Source organism: Mustelus asterias, chromosome 18, assembly GCF_964213995.1.
Source record: "Mustelus asterias chromosome 18, sMusAst1.hap1.1, whole genome shotgun sequence".
Classification (NCBI taxonomy): domain Eukaryota; kingdom Metazoa; phylum Chordata; class Chondrichthyes; order Carcharhiniformes; family Triakidae; genus Mustelus; species Mustelus asterias.
In genome coordinates, this window is record NC_135818.1 from 59,861,794 (window position 1) to 59,887,213 (window position 25,420).

The window sequence follows — 25,420 nt, forward strand, 5'->3', positions numbered from 1 at the left end:
TTTGATCTGAATATGGATTTTATTTTCCCTTTTTCCCTTCCAGTCTGCATATGGTACTTTACATAGTAAGGTACATGATGTGAAACACATTGAAACAAGCATTACTCAGCACAACCCAACTGACCAAAAAGTCAGAGCTGTACTGTATTGTTAACCAAGCATGCATTTTCAATTCAGAAAAGGAAATTGTTCAGATAATAATATAGACATTCAAGGTTTCCAGAGTCAAACACTCACTTTGAAATTGCAATTCGCTTGATAGTTAAAAAGTTGATCATAGTGCTAGGAACAAACAAATGTTTTCTCTTTTCTCACATTGTGAAATAAAGTGTTCTGTGCCCATCAAAAAATGTCCTGGAAATGGCGCAAAATATTGAGAATCTTTGTTGATCAGCATCTCAGACCAATATGTATTGCACCTGTCCCAAGTCACAGTGAAGATTGGATTCTGTAATCCCTACCCTTTGTAGTCATTCAATGCCACGTTAACCATGATAAATCAAGGCAGTTTCTTATATGCTTTCCAGAAATTGCATTAAAAAATGGGCAGGTGGGAGTTAATGCATAAAATTAATCTATTAAAAGGAGTGATGGACCTTAAAAAAAAAACCCTCTAACCTTTGGTAGATTAAACTAGTAATACTTTAACATTTTCACCTTGAACAGTAAAGCATAAAACTGCTGTACACTATACATGTTTATTTAAAGTAACTTGCTTGGACTTTAATAAAGAAATTCCACACAGATGTCAGAAGCCTACTGACGAGAGGGCCTGCTGCACAAATCTGAAGCAATAAGAGTGACTATGGTTTCCATAGGTCATTGGATGGCAAACCTGAACATCTAGCCTGTTTCGAACCACAGGGCTACTAATTCATATAAACGCCACCAACCACTGTTAATGTGGCTAAAATGTCCCTAGGATCCCCACTTTGAGGCTTCCCAATACTGCAATCTCTGGAGAGGCAAGAGACAGCATACATTCAGGAGCATTATAGCACATATTGTGCTCAAACACTGAAGAAGCTACTTGAGTGTTAGGAAAACAAAATAATCTACATGGACCCTGATCATAGTGACTTGCTGTCAATCTGTGAACTGACTAACTCAGCAACACCTGAAGGACTGGTGACCTGCTGGATCGGCTTGTTCACAGTAACAATTCCTCAACAACACATCAAGCAGCAGAAAAAACGCCATAGGTGTACTGCACATAAATCATAATTAATATGAACAAGGTATCACAACATATTAAAATGACAGAGGTGGACAGATTCCTGAAAACTCTGAAATGTAACATGGGTGGTTCCAAGTAAAATCTGATTTTATATACTAGATTACCTGGCGATATTAGGAGAAAAGGGCTATGAAACATATCATTACAGCTAGAAAACTAGTGGAGTTGGGGGGAAAAAAAGAGTGTATTAGAGTAATTATAAAATGCTACCCAATAGATTTGCAGAAATAGGACCGACTCGAAAAAAGAGTGTGGATTATTCAGGTTATACCAGATATTTGCTAAAGGGCAAAAATCTGCATGATCCTGACATCACACAATAGGAATAATGGATATAAGTGCGCAACAGAAGTGAGCAAAGTACTCAAGGTTTATGGCCATTTAGGTGCTGAGTTTAACATTATAGTTATTTAGAATAGAGGAAACACCAAGTGTTAACTTTTCAGTCACATTAAATGCCGACTTCGGAGAAAACCTAACTAAGCTTTAGTATATTATTTAAGGTTTTCTTACAAGTCATTAATCACCAATAAAATTGCCTCACTATGCTGAAAACACAGACAAGAAATGGAGTACGACTTGCTTTAGCTGCATGCTTCTTCTTAATATGTTGAGGTGAAACTTTACTTTTATTGCTGGGTGGAAAAGAGATGGCAATGGGTTGGCTGCCAATTTTATTTGCCCAGTACCTGATTTACCATTAAATTCCATGCAAATGAGAAAACAGGTGAGGTGTAAAATGGGTGGCCAATCCACTACCACATATTAACCACTCACTTACAGGTAAAAGTGAAAATTTACTTCAATTTCTTTAGAAATCGTATGTGGACCCTCTGTGCTACCGACTTACTTATTCTAGAGCCAGCCCCATTCATTAGTTTTCTGTACAGTACATGCCTACTATAATGGGCAAAAAAAAAAAAAAATCACATTTTTCTTACTTGCTTTTATCAACTAAAATACAATATATACATTCATTTAATATAAGGCATGAAGCTGTAGTCTCACAAAACAACAAAACTGATGGAATTATGTTAAAAGTAAAACCCATGGTTATATTTTATAAAGAATTAATTCTTGCATGGAACTTATTTACACCCTGAAACATTCATTATTTTACTACACTTATAAAAATAGGATAGAGTAAAATTCAGTTATCACAGCAGTTACTCTGCACAGGTAACATGAGGAAGACACTGGCTTTAGAGGCTCGAGTGTTGCTGGATTGCTGAGGAAGCCCCCAGCTCCTTGCAATCCTCATCAACCCTTGAGTACATGAGGAATAGTGTGACAGTGGCAAAAGTAGCAGCATTGACAGGGAAAGCTCTCAGAAGAGTAGAGGTGAGCCCTCGTGCAAACACCTGCCACCCTTCCTTCTTGTAACTTTGATGGACACAATCCAAAATGCCACTGTATTGGTTTATCCCTCCAACTCCATCAGCTTGTAATCGGGATTTAATCACATCAATGGGATAGGTGGAGATCCAAGATGCAATCCCAGACATACCACCAGCAAAAAGCAGTTTAGGAATTATAAAACTATCATCAGGTTCACAGTTTAAGGCTCTGGTCAGACAATCATAAGTAAGGAAGTAGAAGCCAAAACCAGGTATTTCTCTCATAATGGTGGTCACCATGCCTTTGTTGATTCCCCGGATTCCATGTTTTCTATGAATTCTAATCAAGCAGTCAAGTGAATTCTTGTAGACTTTACTTTTAACTTGGTATTCACCCATGCCTTGAAGCTGCATCCTTGTTTTTGCTAGTTCCATGGGGCAACAGATGACACACTGGATTCCCCCAGCTGCAGCCCCTGCAAGGAACTGGTTAAGTGGTGTATCCCTCTCTAAGTAACGCATTGTGTTCCCTTGGACACCAAAAACAATAGCATTGATGAAAGTCAAACCCATCATTGGTGAACCAATACCTTTGTAAAGTCCAAAGACCTAAAACAAAAAGAAAATAAAAAGGTTAATGTTGTTGCAATGTGAATTAGAACACTGATATATTTAGGTACAGCAATTCTGCCTCCACCTCTCCCCACTCCAAGAATGGATTAGAAGTTGCCCACCAAAATTTAGTGATAGCTAAAGTATGTAGTGGGTAAGGCTCCCTTTCAAAACATTGGAGTCAAATATCCAGTATGGGCCATATGATTGTAACATTTACACCACACTAGATACACTTGAGCAGGGCCTCTTCATTTGAAACCTCAATTGCTACTGAACTGGGACTTAAAGAAAGGTGCTTGGTCGGGATATGGTGTGTTTTATTGTGGAAGGGGAACAGGAATGGATGTGTCTGGTGTCCTTTCAGCCTGACAACCAACTTGAGCAGGCACACAAAAATAAAAACTTTAAAGGAAAGCAGAAACCAGATCAGCTACTCTTCCCAGTAAATGGTGCATTAAGGGCATAGTACATGGACAAACAAGTTCTGACATGCAGGCAAATGAATCCAAGGTTTATGTAATGTTGCAATACGCAAATGACAGATGACAATAACAACTTGAATTTATATAATGTCATTAATACAGTAAAATGTCCCAAAGTGCTTCACAAGAATATTAAACAAAATTTGACACTCAGCCGAAAAAGGAGTATTTGGGTTAATAACCAAATGTGTGATCAAAGAGGTAGAAACCACAGAATCCCTACAGTGCAGAAGGAGGCCATTTGGCCCATCAAGTCTGCACCGACAACAATCCCATCCTATCCCCGCTTAATTACCTTGCTAATCCCTCTAACCCATCACATCCCGTGACACTAAGGGTTACTTTAGCATGGCCAATCAACCTAACCCGCACATCTTTGGACTGTGGGAGGAAACCAGAGCACCCGGAGGAAACCCACGCAGACACGGGGAGAATGTGCAAACTCCACACAGACGGTGACTCAAGCCGGGAATTGAATCCGGGTCCCTGGAGCTGTGAGGCAGCAGTGCTAACCACTGCCACCCAATAATAAATCAAATCAATGGTTTCATAGTCATCACTAAATTCTTAATTCCAGATATTTTTTAAAATTTCACCATCTGCTGTGGCAGGATTCGAACCCGGGCTCCCCAGAACATTAGCTGAGTTTCTGGATTGATAGTCTTGCGTTAATAACCAGTAGGCCATTGCCTCCCCTATGTAGGTAGGCTTTAAACAGCATCTTAAAAGGAAGAGACTGGCAAAGAGGTTTAAGGACAGAATTCCTGAGCTGAACACATGTTGACAAAGTGCTATTAAGATTGGTGTTCTCATGAGGCCAGAATTGGAGGAGTGAGGCAATCTCAAGTGGGTTGTAGGGCTAAAGAAGATCACAGAGATAAGGAAGGGCAAGGCCAGGAAAGGATTTGCAAACAAACACTTTGCTATTCAGCAAGATTAATACTAGAAATTTAGAGTGTCGAGAATGCTCAAGATACATTGTGAATATTATCTGTCCTTTCAGACTGCACACTCAATGCATCTTTGAAACAGCAACGGCATAATTCGATTGTCAGCATTTTTCACCTTGGAAATTAAGTAGATTGTGGGATCAAAGTAGTGGGCAAGGAATTGGAGGCTAAGCAAGACTTGTGTAAAAGAATGTGAACTTGTGATTCAAAATTAAAACACTCAAATCTGCAGAACAACATGTGCCATCACAAAGCGAACAATTTTGTTACCATAGCATGAAACCAGGCAGGTAATCTGTATTATGTGCATCCCACATCACCATAGTTTAGACAAGGATCACAAGATTGCAAGAGTTTTCTCCAGTGCCTTAGGTAATGAATGCATCAGCCAGAAATTCCAAGTCTGATCTGGGGTCCGTATGGAACTAGTTTACATTGGCCAGGTCAGTGGTACAATTGACTCATTGCTCAAACTTGTGTAATGATTCCTGCCAGAAAGTGCAACTGGGTGACGATAATGTTCCTCTTTCATCAGATAGCCAACACTCAACTTTTTCTACTCATACACGAAGGGAGTTGAGTGAAATACTAAAAGGTCTGCTGTAACTAATTGAATGGTCTTCAGGAGAGGACAACAGGGAAAGACATGATCCAAACGGCTGTTTTAAATATCAACATAAGCAGAAAGACCAATCAGCTCACTGAACCTTTGTGTACTCCAATCCTGCTACGTCACCCTTTCTTTAAATAGAACTACTAATGAAGAAGCGCAAAAGAGAGAAAGCTCACAGACACAGTAATAAAAAGAAATTCTGTCTGATGCCTGCGGAAATCAATGCTAACACCTTGAAGATCCTGACTCCTGAAGAAGAGAGGCATAGAAAACTGAAATTTTTTAAAAATCCTGTCATAATAATAATGTCTGTTTTAATTCAAGCGCAGGGGAAAAGTGCCATGGGAATGTGTTATTACTTATTCAATATTTATTACACAAGGAATAAGAGGTAGTGTGACTGCTCTCACAGCCCATAAACCTGAACCAAACCCCAAATAAATAGTTCCAATCAATTAATCTGGTACTTACAGACTCTTGTTTGATGATGGACCGGAAACAATGTAGAGTCCCACGGTAACGTGGCTGGTCAGGATTTTGTACTTGAAGTCGAACCTACAAAACAAACATACTTCTAGAAAAGGAAGAGACTTAGTTGGGCAGGAATAACAAGAAGATATTTTGTTCCACAATCTATCACTGAACAATTGCAGTTACAGTTTTAGCATAGCTTGATAAGAATAACAATCATTTATTTGTACAGCTACTTAAGAGCCCCATGTTAAAATTTACATTCTGCAAAGTTTACAAGAAGAAATAAAAAACATGCTATGTGCGTTTAAAACTCCATTTTTTCCTTCTGAAAAGTGATAGTCACTTGGTATACAGTCAAACTGGACAGAAACTGAGAATGTAGAAATTCACCTTTTCTGTACTTACTAGGAATCCCGTGATGAGGCTTATCTCTCATCACAAAGTAACACTTTTGCTGTTAATGAGGACAGCCCCTAGCTCAGAAAGTAAAAGTAGTTAAACGCAACAAACTTCACACATTACATGAAAATAGCAAGAAACTGTGACTCCTAACCTGACAGGATTGCGTCAGTATCCTAGTTAAAAATTTCTGGCAGCCATTAAGTACAACACAATCAGATAAATGTTGATCTCTTGTTTACCTACACTGACATTGCGCCAGTTATAGTCACGGAGTAAACACAGTGATTAGATTTCCTAAAATGTCAATGCCAAATTAAATATTATAAATTTTTTGGGTGTCTATGAGTCTCTCGATTGTCAACCCCTCCCCCCCAGTCTCTCGATTGCCACCTCTTATTCCTTTATTTTCCTTGGGCTTTGCACCTCCTGTGGCTGAGCAATCTGTTCCCAGGCCTCAGCCAAATGTCACTTTATACAAGATGCAGCAAAGCAAGTGACACAGCTCAGAGATGACTGTCCCTCGTTATTCCTCTCCCTCTGTGAGGGAGTACTCAGACTCTGCTCACTGCCTCTTCACGGTACTGCAGTTGAGACCAGCAAATCAGTAGCACGGAGGAGAATCATCCTGTACCTCCATGGGTGCCATACATCGATGCAGTGGTGCAACATGTTCACAAACTCAGCATCATTTTATAGGAATAAAGCACACTTAAATGCAACAGAAAATCTTTTCTTTACTTCCCCACATTATCCCCTTCCCCAACATGCCCATTTCCTCACTGAATGCCATCTTCCTTGAGGTAGAAGGCCAGGTTTTCTACTTCTGTAGGTCTATCATAAATGCTGGTCTGATTGGCTGATATAAAATCCATGTATAGTGTACATTTACAAGGCATGTCTGGATAAGCTAATTTCCAAGGCACAAGTGTGATATTACTGCAAAGTGTTCCAATTAGTGATCCAAACTATCGCAGGCATACCTCGTGAGCTCAGCAGTTCAAGCCATTTTACTTCAGGGACCACTAATGGCCAACACTTTCAGTAAAAATAATGTATCCTGCCCTTTACCTTGTGCTGCACTTACACTACAGTGCTGCTGCTGTATAATTAAGGTGGTGCTATTGCTTCTGGGGACAGAGATGTAGCTCAGGAGGTGATTTTCCCCTTGGTCTGCTGAAAGCAAACATAAACAGGTGATGCAGGTAGCATCAGATTCACATGCTGCCATTTTCATGTTATTTTCCAGCTTTAAGAAGCCAGCAGTCTGATTTTTGCATTAGGTCATGTGCACGTTCCTTCTGGTGTCAGGAAGTCTACGGCTAAAAACTTAAAATTGAAATATAGAGTTTTAAACAACTGTATATGCTCCATTTCTGACATGCTCAGTTCTTACACTGTTGTCATTAGTGCTCTGAAGTCTGTTGCTCAAAGTAAAGAAATTAGGAGCCCGGCATACTGTGGATTGGTGTCTGGTGAAATGGTCCCACAATATAAATGCAGCCTTTTGTTCAAACTGACCCTTCACTCTAATCATTCCCGCTCACAAAAATAACCCGCTATAAATATGGAGATTATTTATATTAAATTAAGTCAAGGCAATTGAATAACCTTTTCCAAAATGCCCACACATTCCAGCCTCAAAACCAAATCATCAAGCAAATAACCACTTTATTTATTCAATGAAATGCTCTTTCATTCAGCAACTTCCAAACTCTCCTGGTCAACTCTGAAGTCAGAATCCACCGAGAACAGTAGTTAAATATTTTACGGCATAAAACAGCACTCAAAGGTGCAGCCAATCAGATAATCATTACCTCGAATAGGTTGAAAGTGTTTGAATGAAAGCTAAAATTAATTTTGTTACAACTGAACTTTAGCTACAAAGTGTTAAATATGTTTGATTATAAAGTATATCTGAAAATAAAGGTTTTGAATAAATCAAAATTGTACGGCAAAACATTATTTTTCCTAACACTTTTGGAATTGTGGTCTTTAGCTTTCATAGGTCTTAGGTATGTTTAACATCATAGATATATCAGCAGGTCCACACCAGCAAACTCACCTTTACTGTATCAAATGGATGCCCTACAAGAACACCGGCAACACCTGCAACAAACAAATAGCAATCAAATTAGCATATCCACACAACTCATGTTGGCCAGCACTACAAAGTGCAAATGTACTGATTAAATTTCTGTATCAAATCAGAAATGTAAACATAATATATTTCTTATGGCTTGGAAAATCTACATACCAATTATACCTTTGATGTCATAAATATCTCGCAATCAGTAAATATATATGATGAATTACCATTCTTCTCATAGAATCCTTCCAGTGCAGAAAGAGGCCATTTGGCCCATCGAGTCTGCACCTATCACAATCCCTCCCAGGCCCTATCCCCATTTGACACTTATTTACCCTGTCAACCCCCTGACACTAAGAGGCAATTTAGCTTAGTCAGTCAACCTAACCCGCACATCTTTGGACTATGGGAGGAAACCGGAGTACCTGGAGGAAACCCACGCAGACACATGGAGCATGTGCAAGCTCCACACAGACAGTGACCCAAGCCAGAAATTGAACCCGGGTCCCTGGCATTGTGAGGCAGAACTCTTTTGAAAACTCTGTGAATCGGAGCTGGGCCTTCAGCATTAGTCAGTCAAGATTTTACTTGTGAAAGGTCCAAAGAGGCAGGACTCCAGTTGTGTCAACTAATGTCATCTGGCAGCAGAATATAGTGTAGAACAACACCTACTGTGTCCCACTCACAGCTTTGTAACTAGTTTACAATGCATTTCAAGCCATTGCTCTTGATTTGACACACAGACAGTCCAAATAAAAAAAGGGGCTTCTCGTAATCTCTCCTATACTCAAAGTTCTCAACGATAGGGAAAATTTAATCAGAGGTCTCACTCTTAAATCACTGGAATCATTGGAAATTTGAATCTGTGGTAAACAAGATGAGAAAGGGATCTTCTTCAATTTGTTTTACACCCATGGTTGAATAGCCTGTCATTATTGGACATGAAAAACAGCCACTTGGATGAGGCACTAAAGACGCCACATCCCAGTATATGTGAGAAACCATAACTGGGCTTACTTCTATCTACCTGGATGCCATCTTTCCTATTGCAGTAGATGTGCTTAAGTTACTCTTTGGGTGCACTGAAGCACTAAATTAACTGCCTATTTTTTCCCCCATGGTAGACAAATATTGGGAATGTACTTCTGGTAAAAAGGTCAATGCAAGTATGAAATGAGATTTCACATGCTAACTTTTCCCATAACATTACTGAGATGTTTGGAACAAAGCCAGGAGACAACATGGTCTAACAGACTAACCATCTGCTAACTATGATGCTTTGTGCAGAATATACAAGCAGGTTTTCAATAGAATTACACTTAGAAAAGGCAATTCTAGCAACCTTGTTTTGGAAAAACATCTCAAGGTTGCATCCCGTTTTGATTGCAATGTATGCCAAACACCAAAGAGAATATGTGCTTTGTAAAGTGAACTAAATAACATTTTCTCATGAAGAAAAAGATTTGAACAAACAGGATGTGGTATTACAAAAGTGTGACTTCTGTTAACAGGCTACTTATAGAGAAAAAACATTCTGAATATGTTTATTTCCATTATTAAACAAGAGTTCATTGAGGATGTAAAAGTACCATCACATGAACCAAACCATTGATTCCAGATCCTTAGAACTGTCAGTGGCATTCCTAATATTTCCCTCTCTTCATTGTAGTATAAGGGTGTTTGGCACACCAAGGGTTAATATGGGACTGGCTGTAAAGAGTCACATGACCAGAGACCAGCACACAGCAAACGGGTTTGGACATGGAGCAGACATGATCTAGAGACTTGTGTAGAACCAAGCATGGAATTAATTCCTAATCTGGGCTATACTCTGGAGTGCGAGCCTTACTATACTCTGTACACATAGATATATAGTTATGTATTACCAATAAACATTTACTGTTCAACTGCACAGCCTCTGAATCGGAGACCTACTCAACAAACCCTCACAACATTCACAAAAACAACATATTAAACTGGCATCATTCTAATAACCTGCCCCCATCCTTTGCCTACCTTCCATGCTCCATCAAATCTCATCCACCATCCTTCCCTCTTTTTCTGTACTTTCTAATGGTCTCAAAAGACTGGAGTTTGAACTAGATTAGGCACATTGATCTGCCCTCCTACCACTCGGGGCCCTGTCCTGGCAGCAAAGTCTGTTGTTCCTCATCACCACTGGGCTCAAAATCTGGGATTTGTGTCCGCTTATTTGCTGCAGCCTTCCTTGTGGATATGTGGTCATTCTATTGTGATTGGCAGCCTTGCATTCTGCTTTTCTGCCCACAATACGGAGAGAGCGACAACTCTGTTCAATGTCTGAACGCTGACTACCTACTGTCCCTGGCACATGTGCTGCGCCAAGGGAAACTCCTTCTAAAATGTCCAAGGCCCCTCTGCACCATTAACCCTTTATGCAGCTAAGGTAATGCCCAGGGGCTGGCATGACTGGCTTCCCACCCTTCACTGCATTAAACCTCACGCATTCCAGTCAGAATTTTAACCTCCCCCTCTAACAAGCTCACGATGAGCTCTTTAACAACTTTAACTGGCCTAAATTGGGAGGAAGGTAGGATTGTTTTCTAAATCTCCCCCCTCTCCCTGTCAAACATTGCCAATACCGGGAACAGTATCTCAAAGTTAATACGCTGGCCAGCACGGATATATTTGGAACAACCACCTCCATTTCTGTCCTCGTCAGGGCCTGAAAATTCAACCCCTGGTCTGCATTTTATAAAAATATAAAATAAAGAAAACATTCTTTCCGTAGGGAAAGTGCAAAATATAAAGATTCACAAGGATGGTGCCAGAATTGAGAGATTATGGTTATTTGGAAAGATTAATCAGGTTGCAGCTTTTTCCTTTCAAAGTCTTAAGGGATGATCTGATGGAGGTCTTTAAAATTACGAATGAGTTGGACAGGGTAGATGTTGGAGGAATGTTTCTACATGCAAGAAAATCCAAAGCCAAAGTTCATTCATATAAACAGGAACTAATAAACCCAATTTCTTTCCTAGAGAATTACATTCATTACCTTGGGGAAGTCATTGAGGAAAACAGCTTTGAGAAAATGGGGATATAAAGAAATGCTGAAAGGCTGAGAGAAGGCAGATGGAACAGGAGGAGATTCCAGCACTAGTTGGCTGAGTTTTCTTTTACAGTGCTAGATATTCTACGTACGGTTACAATATCTGGGGTCCGCAGTGACTTACGAGAAAACATCAATTTAGAAACGCAGCAAATTAAAAATGTTTGATTTTTGAAATGAACTTAATTCAGTTATGAAAGAGTGGACATTCTTTCACGAATTATTCAGGACTGATTCAGTTGGCAGCCCTTTCCCCGAAGGTTAGAAGACTGTAAAATAAGTCACAATCCAGGCTTTAACAGTTAACCAAGGCTGTCACTTGGAGATCTGCATTTTAAAAAATATATATACAGGTGCCAAATCTCAAATGGAAGTTATACATCCTGCTCCAATGGTTAATATCCCATTGCCATATTCAATAGGAAGTTCTCCCTTAGCAACAATATGTAAACCAGATTGCAGCAAAACATGCTGCTAAAATAACAGAGACTAATGGTCAGCAAGGTCATCTCAGAATGATATAGCAGAGGTGGCCATTCAGCTATCATGGCTATGCTGGCTCTTTGGTAGAGATTTTTCCACTTTCCTTGTTAATCCAATCTTTCTGGCACTCTTTAATTCTCATTCGGTATTGATTTTATGTTGGAAAACATCACTAACTTACACTTCATTCTCAGTTCCTGGGCTGTTACTTTCATACTCCTTCAATCTGATTGCTTAAGGAGATACCTAGTTACTTTTCCTCTGAACATTTGCAGTCCTACCCCTGAAACTAACTTTCCCATCTTTGCGTGGGTGGGACAGGAGTCAGACCGGGGTCACATGATTTGTGGAGGCAGCCGGTCTCCACTGCAGTGGGATTTTGGAAGAACAGGAGGGTGACACCTGGAGTGTGCGGAATAGAACAGGTCAAAGGAACTTCGAACTTGGTGATAAGGTGCCATTTTGGATAGGGTCTCAGGACATCTTGGGGCAAAGCAAGGCACCCATTGGGATTGTTAAAGTGAATTTGAGTACGCACTTTTATGCATAAAGTCATTGGAATCATCAAGCTGAAGCTGCCCAGAAGTGACAAATCTGCCCAGCAAGTGTCAAGGAACTGTCCAAGGATAGCAGGCGAGTAGCTTGGAGAGGGCAAGGGATGATGGGTGGAAAGGCATGCATTGGCACCATGTTGGCATAGAGCTGGGGATATGGATTGGCATGGATGGGGCACAGGGAGTCTGTATGTTTTTTTGGGGGGGGGAGGAGGAGGAGGAAGAGAGAGAGAGAGAGAGAGAGAGAGGAGGTGAGGCATAAGGGCTGGAGGGATTTCCAAAAATTAGTTTTTATTTAAACACAGTGCTGACACACAGAGCAAACATTGTGTCCAGGCCACCTTCGCACCCAGCAGCCTTCACTCATTCCGGGATCATTTACCCTCACTCCTGTTTTAGACCCCTCCAGCCAACTGAAAATCTGACCTGTGGTCGGACATTTCTAAAGGTAGTGTTCGCCCAGTCGAGTGGACAAACCTGGCCTGGGGATGAAAATCTTGGCCAAAGTCCTTCTTCGTGGATTAGGAAGCATGAGAGGCTAAACAAGATGGATATTCTGTGGCCTTTTTATTGTTTTTTTCCATTAGCTTTTGATACCCTGAAACCTTACTGCAATTCTAGAACCCATTCCTGTAAAATGTGACACATCATCATCTATGATAATTTAACTATTATAGCCAGTAACAATGCAAAATAAGTTTTATGTAAATATTCAGAGTAAAAACGTGAGGTTGTCAAATCAATATTCCTTCTAGCCTGTGGTCTTCAGTTTAAATAGCTGAACATAAATGATAAACCCATTGTCCAACTAAAATGGGCACTTCAAATTTTATTACAAAATTCTCTACTACCTCATCAGGGATTATGAAAAGAAACAAAGTAAGAATTTGAGGTGGTGCCATAACAGCTTGTGACATTATACCACTACAGATTATTTATTTTTTAGGTACATCAGGTGATTGGTCATGACAAGTTCTAAACAGAACCAGGAGACTAGCATGTTTCTCTCGGTCTCAATATTTCCACTGGTTTCCTGCTAATTCATTACCTAGCTTTAAATAATTTTAGACACACTGTACAGTAGAATATGCAACATACCTAGGTGTCACAACCTTAGCACCATTCCAGACTACTGATAAATCAGTGGTGTTCAACACAGCTCACAGATTGTATACAACTCTTCTGTTGCTCAGTCTGGTTCTTTGACCTTTCAATTGCAGCAGTCATTTGTGCTATCGTAGAATCCCTACAGTACAGAAGGAGGCCATTCGGACCATCGGGTCTGTATCAATCACAATCCCACCCAGGCCCTATTCCCATAATCCCACACATTTACTTTGCTAAATCCCCTAACATTAGGATCCATTTAGCATGACCAACCCACCTAACCCGCACATCTTTGGACTGTGGGAGAAAGCCGAAGCACCGGAAACCCATGCAGACATGGGGAGAAAGTGAAAACTGTACACAGACAGTGACCGCGGCCAGAATTGAACCTGGGTCCCTGGCGCTGTGAGGCAGCAGTGCTAACCACTGTGCCGTCCATATCCTTAGAATGGGAAGTGCCATTTTCTGCAGTAGCATTTTTGAAGAGCGGAGTAGTGAACAGTGAATAGCACTGTCTCACAGTACTGGGTTAGAAGTCAGTGCAGTCTCAAATGGGCCGAATGGCCTCCTTATGCACTGCAGGGATTCTAACAGACACTGTACGGTACAAGTCTCTCCCTCTTGTTCATGGTCTGCCACATGCATTTTGCAAATCTTGCTGCTGCTGAGTTCAGATGTGAATGCTTGGACCATGCAAGGACTGTCCAAAAGTTTGGAGTACTAACCTTTGTCTGATTCTACATTCAGATCCATCTGTGCACATTATCTGCTTTTCTTTCTACATTTGTAAAATAACCCATGTTCTGACTGGTATTCATATCTTAGAATGCATTGTTTATATAAGCCAGGATTTTATAAAAAATGGTGAGATGCAAAAACCTAACATACTTTGCCTCCCTATATCTCTTCTGTTGTGCAATATTTTCATGTTGCACATAAAATATCCATGAAAGAATTCTAGCAGCACATTTTGACTAACAAAACTTTTGACATTAACAGTGGCATGAATCAGTGAGCTATTAGTGTTACACTTGAGCATAAACGGCCTGACCTCTGTAGAACTAACAGCAATATTAATGGCCATGTTGTATCCTAGTACAGGAAGACTGCTACAGGATATGTACAGCATAACATGTTGCATGTTAATACACCGGACATATCAGAAATAATAAATTAGTTATACAAGTCATACCCATTTGAAATAGAACAAGAACAATACAGCACAGGAACAGGCCCTTCGGCCCTCCAAGCCCGTGCCGCTCCCTGGTCCAAACTAGACCATTCTTTTGTATCCCTCCATTCCCACTCCGTTCATATGGCTATCTAGATAAGTCTTAAACGTTCCCAGTGTGTCCGCCTCCACCACCTTGCCTGGCAGCGCATTCCAAGCCCCCACCACCCTCTGTGTAAAATATGTCCTTCTGATATCTGTGTTAAACCTCCCCCCCTTCACCTTGAACCTATGACCCCTCGTGAACGTCACCACTGACCTGGGGAAAAGCTTCCCACCGTTCACCCTATCTATGCCTTTCATAATTTTATACACCTCTATTAAGTCTCCCCTCATCCTCCGTCTTTCCAGGGAGAACAACTCCAGTTTACCCAATCTCTCCTCATAACTAAGCCCCTCCATACCAGGCAACATCCTGGTAAACCTCCTCTGTACTCTCTCCAAAGCCTCCACGTCCTTCTGGTAGTGTGGCGACCAGAACTGGACACAGTATTCCAAATGCAGCCGAACCAACGTTCTATACATCTGCAACATCAGACCCCAACTTTTATACTCTATGCCCCGTCCTATAAAGGCAAGCATGCCATATGCCTTATTCACTACCTTCTCCACCTGTGACGTCACCTTCAAGGATCTATGGACTTGCACACCCAGGTCCCTCTGCGTATCTACACCCTTTATGGCTCTGCCATTTATCGTATAGCTCCTCCCTACATTATTTCTACCAAAATACATCACTTTGCATTTATCTTGTCACTTCCCACATAATGAATTATTGTCTTAAAAAAAAAAATCACAGCTCAATTCCAAATGTTTCTCAACCAAATTTGTCCATTTCAAACCAAGTAAAATGGCAAACTGACATGGATCAACAGTTGCACTGACACTGGTACAGCTGCAAGAATTAAGACCAGGCACCAACATACATTGTGCTGATTCAAGTTTCTCATGAGTTTAAAATCCATAACTATCTAGCTGAGTTTTCATACAAGCATATGGGTGGGGAAGATGACTGAGGAGTGAAAATTGAACAATTACCATTCCATACAAGCATATGGATGAGAGTGAGGGGGAGAAGGGAGAAATGTTCTCAGTCTCTGTTGCAAAGCTGAAAGAAAAATACAATCAGGGATAAAGTCCCATTTAAGCTCGAGACCCATTACAAGCATCATTAGATTCTTGTGTTATGTGTCAATGGCAGTAATTTGAACAGTCTGGAGAACACAGACCAACATCACCCAGACACCGAACCTGCCAAAAGCTATCAAGTATTTGATGAGCTTAATCAGAAAATCATGGACCTGTTTACCAACTGTACTTGAATGTTTTATTATAACAAATAACATCCGAATACAGAAATAACCAAGGTCACATAGTTTCATGGCCACGTTAAGCTGAGTATTAGAATTGGGCAAACTATTTCATGATTAATAAAGATTAAGCATGCCAACAAAAAAAGATTAGTAAGTAGATTAAATTAGCTTTATTGGCCTGAATCGCACAATTTTCTTTATTCTTCTCTCTGAACTACTGTTTGCAGTACTCAGGAGGGGGGTTTGGCAAATAAAATCTCTAAAGTAAATTAACAATGTTTGTTTTACAGGAGAACATTTCTGTGAATATTTATTTTACTACACTCCTTCACAATAACAATGTAACACCAGTAGAAAATATCTATTTCATCATAGACAGAGGTAAATATCAGTTAATGTGAGCACCACAGTAATAACGACACCATCAATTCCACTGCAGATTCTCCAAATCCTACAAGGGAACCATGAAAACAGAATTCCTTCGAAAAGAACACTGGAGGTGGAAATGGAGGATGGGATGTAACTAGGCTGCTACGTTGTAAAAAAAAACTAGCTCTATTTAAGCATGCTTCCAAACATTCTTGCTGTACTCACAAAATATCACTGTCATCGCAATTAATAATGGCAAGATCAATACGTGTGTGAGAATTTACGCTCGGATAATAATATGGTACAGAAATTATAGAATGCTACAGCATAGAGGCCGGCAGCAAATGAGCTGGCTCATATTATAAAATCCTATATTCTCACAAGGAATTAACTTTATTATTTAAGAATGCTGGGGAGAGGGCCCATGCTGTTCGAAGACTTGACAAAAAACACACTTAATAAGCTATTGTATTTCTCTATAAATGTTGATATGGTAAGCTAAAATGTTTCAATATTTGCCAGTTTCATTAGGCATGTCCAGTGAAGATATATCACATTTCTAACTCTCAAGAGGCTTTATTCAATGTGGAAGTCTTGAAATTGACGTTTCCTTAAAAAGCGGACAACTTCCTTCAAAGAGGGCCAAAGTTCAGGTGACCTTTTGTGACAAGAATTAACTCCTCTCGAAACATGCTTCTGGAAAGTCATTGAATGTTAAATCTCCATGGGTGGAGATACAAAGACATTCAAAATGAGAGACCACTTGTGAATTTACACCCATTTCTAGAGTATTGAACAAAATTCTAATTCAAAAGCACCCCTTACTTGCCCCCACTATCTGCGAGCTAGAAACCAAACAATGAGCAGTGTGGAGAAATTTATTACAGGCAGATGTGAACAGCCACCATTCATTCTTCTATACCGTCTGTGGTAGAGGCTTCTAACTCTTTGTGGACAACATAACTGTTGAGCATGTAGTCACATTATTGAAACTGACTTCCAGCAACATATTACTCCAAGGACCAGCAAGAAACAAGTCAGCCTGGAAGCCAACAGTGCAAAAGAAAGACCATCTTCCAAGAAAAAAGGAAACCTGCCTAATTCAAACAGTCAACTCAGGCAGTGAGAGGGGGATAACTTGTCTTCATTTGTAAAGATTTGTCTCCACAAAAACTCAGCCACAACTTTGTCTGGCAACCCAATGACTTCCAACTTCCATTCATCTCCAAAGAATTATAAGAGAACCTATCAAAGCCTGCAACACATGCAACTTAAAGGACTAATTTAAATGTGTGTTTTGGTTCTTGTTTATAATATAAATATATACTTTACCTCTAGAATTCACCTTTGCTTGTGTGTATTTACCAATTTGTTTGTTTGAGGATTTGAATGTCACTATTAATTTACATTTCAGGGTGCTGTGTGAATAAACATTTATCTTTTCTTCAGAGTTAAACTTACCAGGAAGTCTGGGTGGAATTCTCCCATTTTGAGACTAAGGGCCATGGCGGGTGCAGGAACATGGGAGTGTTTCCCATTGCAGCAGCCGGCGGGAAAATATGCCAAATCTTCCAGTTCCAACCTTATAATTACGTACCTGGGTGTTTCACACCTGATTCACGTTGGGGCAAGCCTGGATGGCGCGTAGTCTGCCGTTGTGTCTGGGTGCCATATTGAAAAGGTGCCCAACATCACTACCCACCATTGAAGACACAAGGTGGACCTCCTGAAAATGAAAATAGATGTCCAAGAGTACAAAGAAACCGGAAGGTGGACCCTCACCCAGACATGACCCACTGCTATGGTGTTCCAGGGTTGCCGACGGCCTCCAACCTGAACTCTGGAGGCAGCCCTAGGCATTGTTCAGATGAGTTCCGACATCTGTATGCCAAGTTGTTCCAAACGTATATTTCACGCTGGCGTGTTTTCCTTGCAGCGCCATGGAAAATCTGGTGTTGGGAAAGGGGGTGTTGGGCCTTCATTTACATTCCATTAACGGATGTAAATGAGATTCACATCGACCTCTGGCAGGTTTTTTAACCTGGTGTTGTGAGACTTCTTACAGGTTTTCGACCCCAGAGGAATGTAATTCACGCCTGCATGAAACAGATTTCTGGGCCTCTTGCCATATTCTCCTTTTGTGCCCTCCATCAAACACTCTGGCGGGGGTTTGGGAGAATTCCACCTCGTCTGGTATCTATTGTTAAAGTAACAACACTCAAAGGGTTTAAAATACTCCCTCTATAATACAGATTATTGTGGACAACAAAGGGGTGAAGAAAAAGGTGCAAAGCTATCCACTGTTTCTCTCCTGTTTATAACATTGCACTCTGCAAAAAAACTAAAGAGTTTTTAAAAATACGCAGCTAATAACCCTGGTATTTACTTATGTAAAGATTGTAGCTTGCCTATGAAGCTGACTTTTCACATAAATTATTTAAGTGGTGGATCAAAGGTTCAAAGTAAAATGAATGCATAAAGTGTTTCATGTATCATGCATTGCGAACCTAAAAGCAAGTACTTGCAAAATCAAGATATGGATACCTGAAAGCTCTTATTTTAACTATCAAAATTGTATAGTATGGTGTGCAAAGGAAAATAAATGCAATTAAGCATGATAGAAGTCAAGTCAAAAGCACAATGTCTTGCCTAATCCATAACCAAGAAAACTCTGTCCAAAGATAAAATGGTTGCTGAGACATCTGGCTTGGGACCACAACCTTGAAGCAATCTACTGGAAAATAATATCAAAGAGGGGAAAACATCTAACAAATATTGTTCAATGGCAAAAGCAACAAGAGGTGAATAAAGTGAGGAGTCTGCTAAGGAGCCAATGTTCATTATGCTGCGTCATTTTTAGCCTGATTGAAGATATAGAATATTTGATTTATTATTGTCACATGTATTGGTATACAGTGAAAAGTATTGACGTTTGCAAGCTATACAAACAAAACCATTCATAGAATACATAGAGAAGGAAAGGAGAGAGTGCAGAATATAGTGTTGCAGTCATTGAAAGGGTGTAGAGAAAGATCATTTGATTTGTCACATGTATTAGTTTACAATGAAAAGTATTGCTTCTTGTGCACTATACAGACAAAGTATACCGTTCATAGAGAAGGAAAGGAGTAAAGTTTTCATGAACTCATTTCAACAACAGTCGGTCATTTTGTTGGTGGTCAGCTTAATATAAAATAGTTACATGGAAAAGATCTTTACACAAACAGGCGAGCAATGGTCATCACCAACAAAATGACCAACTGCTGTTGAAATGAGTTCATGAAAACTTTACTAAAAAAGGCAGTGATAGATTTCACTAGATGGCTAATGAAATGGTAGGTAGTCTTTTGGAAATGAAGCCCATGAAGGTTCAATATTCTTGAAATCTGGTTATTGCTAACTTCCCTGTCATATAGTCCAAATATAAGATAGATTTCATCTTACATGCAAATATCAAGAACAGGAATACTGAGCCCTTTTACCATTAACAGAAATACTTAACTTGGGCAGGTCAAGCAAGTTTAAAATAAATAGAACTGCCCTACATCAATATGTACAAAAATATATTATCTCTGATCCAAAGATTAAACTCTGAACTGGAGACATAGCTGACGCCACGAAGCAGAAGAACATAAGAAACAAGAGCAGCAGTAGGTCAGAGAGCACCACAAATTGCTTCATATGGGAAATAAACAGGACTCTAGGAGTAAAACATTATCAGTTCTTAATAAAGACTAAAGATCCATCTTGAATTTAAAGACACAACATCACATGCATTAGGTCAAACACGGAAATTACCACCCTCCCTCAGCTGATGAATCAATGCTCTTCCATGTCACGCACCATTTGACAAAAAGCACCGAGGGTAGCAAAGATAGAGGATACATTGAGTGGGGTACTTCAATGTCCATCACTAAAAGTGGCTCAGTTGCATTATGACTAACCAGACCGTGAAGGACAGGTGAGACTGGGCCTGGGGCAGGTGGTGAGAACACAACATGAAGGAAAACCTTTCTAGTCTCATTCTAACGGGTGGCATGGTGGTAGTGATTAGCATTGCTGCCTCACAACACCAGGGACCCAGGTTCGATTCCCAGCCTGGGCCACTGTCTGCATGTTCTCCCAGTGTCTGCGTGGGTTTCCTCTGGGTGTTCCAGTTTCCTCCCATAGTCTGGAAGACGTGCTGGTTAGGTGCATTGACCATGCCAAATTCTCCCTCTGTATCCAAACAGACGCCGGAGTGTGGTGACTACAGAATTTTCACAGTAACTTCATTGCAGCGTTAATGGAAGCCTACTTGTGACACTAATGAATAAACTTAAACACTTAATCTTAACAATCTACCTAGCACAGGTGCATCTGTCCACAAGAGTATTGGTAGGAGTGACTACCACAAAGTCCTCGTGGAGACAAAATGCCAGCTTCATACCAAGGACACTTGCAATTGTGTTGTGCAGCACCTTCACTGTGCTCAATAGAATATACCTGGAACAGATCTAGCAGCTCAAATCTGAACATGTACAAAGTGCATTGTAGGCCTTCAGCAATAGCAAAATTGTATTCAACAAAAATCTGTAACTTCCCGGTGTGGCACATTTCTCACTCTAGCACTGGCATCATGCCTGGGAATCAACCCTGGTTCAATGAGAATTGTAGGAAAAAAATACCAAGAGCAGCAGCAGGCAAACCTTAAAAAAAAAAGAGGTGCAGCGGCCACAACATACTAAACAGCATGCTATACAGAGCAAATAGCTCCCCCAACCAAACTAAATTCTGGAGACTTGCTACATTCAGTTATGAATGACATTGGGGCGAACAGGAGGAAGAGGTTCCAAAATCATCCCCATCTTCAATAATGGGCATGCCCAGCAGGTCAGTGCAAAGACAAGCCTTTGTAACCATCTTCAGTCAGAACGGATAGGTGGATTACTCATCTTTGCCTTACTCAGAGATCCCCACCAGCACAGATGTCAATCTTCAGTCAACATGGGTTGTGTCACCTTTCCATGATACTATTACATCAGTGTAATCAGGCACTTACTTGGGCAGTGCTGGGAAAGACCCCAATAGGGTAGAAATCCCAACCTCAAGAGCTGCCACCAAATCACTGGCTCCCAGAGAACATTGGGTGGCCACTGCTAGTAAAACAGTGAGGCCCCCACCAGAATGAATCACTGGATCCCTGGAGAGAGATGGGAGAGCGGGATAGGGATCATCAGTGCAAGGGTTGGGGGAAAGTGGGGGGCCAGATCCAAAGGCAGTGGGCAAGCTTTCAGCGGTTCCCCCTTTCCCAACGCTATGAAACGGCCCTTGGTAGGCCTTTGGCCAACCCAGCAGAGTTTACATGGAGACTCTCTGGAGGTACGGGAGACCCGTGTCAATCAATTAAATTCATGAGTTATCATTAACTCCCACTCTTTTAAAAAGATAAAAAATTAAACTAAATTAGACAAACGAAGGGATAAAATAAAAGGAGAAGCCCCTTAAAGGGGAACTGCCTGAAACAAAACACAAATGAAACAAAACATTAAATAAGCCAAAAGGTGACTGTGGTGCCAAATGGCCACGGAAAGCCTTGATGGTGCCCATGGACACTGCATACTTCCTTTCCAGGGACATCCAGTCGTGAATGTTGCCATAGCAGAGGGGCAGATAGTCAGGTCACCTCCTGATTCACCAAAACCTGTGTACCGCCTAAAAGGCACAAGACATCAATGTAATTGAATGCTCTCCACTTGCCTGGATGAGTACAGCTCCAACACACATTAAGCTCATCACTGAAGACAAAGAAGTCAATTTGATCAGGATCCCATCCCACACTCAGTTGTGAATCATTGCAATTCTGGCAGAAGGTTGTGGATGCTCCATCACTGAATACACGTAAATCTGAGACCGACAGATTTTTGGTCATTCAGGGAATTAAGGGATATCAGAAACAGCCAGGAAAGTGGAGATGAAGCACAAGATCAGCCACAGAAAGAATCAAAGAAAAAAGAAAGTTTGGTCATATTATTTCATGCTTAGCTGCGGATGGCACAGTGGTTAGCACTGCTGCCTCACAGCACCAGGAACCCGGGTTAGATTCCCAGCTGGGGTCACTGTCTGTGTGGAGTTTGCACATTCTCCCCATGTCTGAGTGGGTTTCCTCCGGGTGCTCCAGTTTCCTCCCACAGTCCAAAGATGTGTGGGTTAGGTGGATTGGCCATGCTAAATTGCCCCTTAGTGTCATGGGAGACTAGCTAAGGCAAATGCATGGGTTATGGGGATAGAGCCTGGATGGGATTGTGATCGGCACAAACTCGATGGGCCGAATAGCCATCTTCTGCACTGTAGGGATTCTATAGACTTCAAGTGGCTAAATTAGACAACAAATGGAATGAAACATTTTTGTTTGTAGATAGGAACGGACGCCAGTTCTCATTTAACCCAATGAAAATAATTCTCAGGAGTTGATTTATACATTTCTTCTAAAACCCAGGATACTCCTCAATCTGGCAATCCAAAAGCTATAGAATATGCAGCACAGAAACAGGCCATTTGTCTCACCCAGTTCATGCAAGCATTTATGTTCTATTCAAAACTCCTCCCAGCCTTCCTTATTTAACTATCAGAATAATTCGCTATTCCCTTCCTCCTCATACAGTAATCAAACTAAATGATCAGAATTTTAATAAAGAAACTTGGGAAACACCGGCAATAATAGCCAAGGATGAAACCAAAAGAGGCCTAACAGATTTAGTAGATCTGATTCTCAACATATCCAGCTAACAGGATAGCAGTCAAACAACATCAGCAGAATGCTAAAGTACATTGTCAAAACAGTAGAAATCAAATGATATTGGAAGCTGAAATCTTAAGAAATTTGATGTTAAAAATGGAAAGATGTCCAGAGGTTTCTGAATCAATTAAGACCAATAACCATTCACATTTGTAAATAGTCATCTTGCATGCAAAGTATATGACAACTAAAATGTGATGCAACTCCTAAATCAGAATGAAAAACAATCCAGTAGAAATTGTTAATAAGACACAATTCTAGCAAGTTTATAATGGCTGAATTTGGATGAAATTCAGTTACTTACTAATCTGAATTCAATAATCAATGTTACTTTCTCTTGTACTTCAAATAATCAACTATAAAATTAATTTTAAGATCAGGCTACTTTTCTAAGAAATTATTTTAACAAGGGATTTTTTAAAAATTCTCTCATTTAAATGTGACATCACATACAAATTGTGCATTATTTATAAATCGTGAACTTTTCTATAGTGATAAAGTTCACAAGATCATAGATCATAATCAATGATTGAAGAAAACAACTAGTGAGTGGAGTGCTTGCAACATGTACAGTCCAATATATGTAAAAGTTTTATTTGCAAAAAAAATGTAAACTTATTCAGACCTTTAGAACTCTTTCCCCAAATCTGTAAATTCATTAAGTTTGGAAAAGTAGAACCAGAGCACTGAAGGTGACAGGGCAAGTTGATGAGGCAATTACAAACTCATCCTTAGTAAAAACAAATACTACAGAGGGATTGGGCGACAGTAACTTAAGCTCATGGTGCAGCCACTGTTGCTTTGCTCTTGTGGTTTGATATCATTTGATGGTCTTGATTAGGCTACACCAGATTCTTTAATTCATTCTGTCTCCACCCACTACCCTTCTGCAACATGCAGTTCAATAATGTGATTCCAAATTCAATGTTCATTGCATCTCCATTCCAGTTCTTTAGTCAATACCGGAATTAGACTTTGAGATGCACTTAATGTCTAACATGGATAGCTGATTTCAATATACTACTGGCCAATGCAATAAGCTTAGCAGAACCATAGTCTTTAGAAGGCTCACCTGAACAAAAAGTTGGACTTTACTCAAGTATGAATAAAAAATAAACTGGATTCATTGAAAAATAGATATCATTTATTACAAATACATCACATCATGAATAAGGAGACCAACCCCAAACAAACAATATTAACATTTGCTCAGCATATTTAAGGGTAAATGAGGGTCCCATGGAGAACTTGGAACAGAGATTATTAAAAGGAGCATTTTTTTATTCAATGTACATATTTAGCTTACTGCAACAGACACTTGGTCAACAGCTTGTTGCCAGGAATGTATCAGCTAACGCTATGGATTTTCACGTACTGCTATTAATAGGGACAGGGATGATCAACGCAAGCAACTGCCCCCCCCCCCCCCCGTTATAATGGGGCGGGGGGGGGGGGGGGAATAGAAATGAGTTGACTTCCTCGCAGATTCCAAAAAAGGGTTGGGTGAATAGAGAAACTTAGTCCGCAAGACCTCTGCTAATGCCAGGAAGGAACAAAAAAAAAGGAGGGAAGTGGCGAGGCTGTACGGCCCCGCTCAGCCCTGCAGGCAGCACCGCTTCCTAATCCGCTTTGGTCTGCCCTGACCTTGGGTTGGCGATTAGCAGAAGACTGGTGTGTTAAAGCCACCCCCCTCCGCAAACATCCCACCGAGCCGAGAGCGGCTGGACATTCCCCCACCAATCCTCCCTTAGCAGAGACACCCCATCCGACTGGATGGGGATCTCTCTGTAAATACGTGGCAACCACTCGGCTTACTGCCTTCCCCGCGAGGCATGCGGCGCTTTGCCAGACGTTTTCAGGATTTTTTTTTTTAAAAAGGCCGATTTTCCACCCACATCTTTTTGTTCGTTTGGTGAAAATATGTAATGAAAAATAAAACACCCCTCACCTCCCAGGCATCCTGCCGCGAAATCCAATGCCATTTCTCTTGCTAACACTCAATGAAAGGATGTGTTTCTCTTGTTGATCGAGCTGCTCACACCGGCCGGGCCTTTCTGTTCGGCTGTTGACTGCGTTCACACTTTGTAAAAAACAGCCAGCGGAATATTTACACAACTTCAATTAAACACGTTTCGCCCTTCAAAACGCCGCTTTCCTGCTGAAAGATCGATTCAATACACGTCTTTTATTTTCCCCTGACTAACTATACCACTCTCAGACACATATATACAGCCCAGCTTTTTTTCTATTTCGAAACCTCCTGAAGATGGTTTATAACCTTTTTTAGCTCAAGTTCCATCC

At 40.6% G+C, this 25,420-nt stretch overlaps 1 protein-coding gene across 2 annotated transcripts; it reads right to left on the reverse strand.

Annotated features, from left to right (window-relative positions):
- Window positions 1-25,420, reverse strand: slc25a29l (solute carrier family 25 member 29-like). 2 transcript variants are annotated; one of them, XM_078234113.1, is made up of 4 exons: window positions 25,068-25,420; window positions 8,173-8,216; window positions 5,706-5,789; window positions 1-3,183 (listed from the first exon to the last, which is right to left on the reverse strand). In XM_078234113.1, the coding sequence occupies exons 1-4, from the start codon at window positions 25,099-25,101 to the stop codon at window positions 2,440-2,442; spliced, it is 906 nt and encodes a 301-aa protein (XP_078090239.1). In that variant the 5' UTR covers window positions 25,102-25,420; the 3' UTR covers window positions 1-2,439. The 2 variants fall into 2 exon arrangements, with proteins under 2 accessions (XP_078090239.1, XP_078090238.1); XM_078234112.1 differs by having other exon boundaries at window positions 7,195-8,216; window positions 25,068-25,375.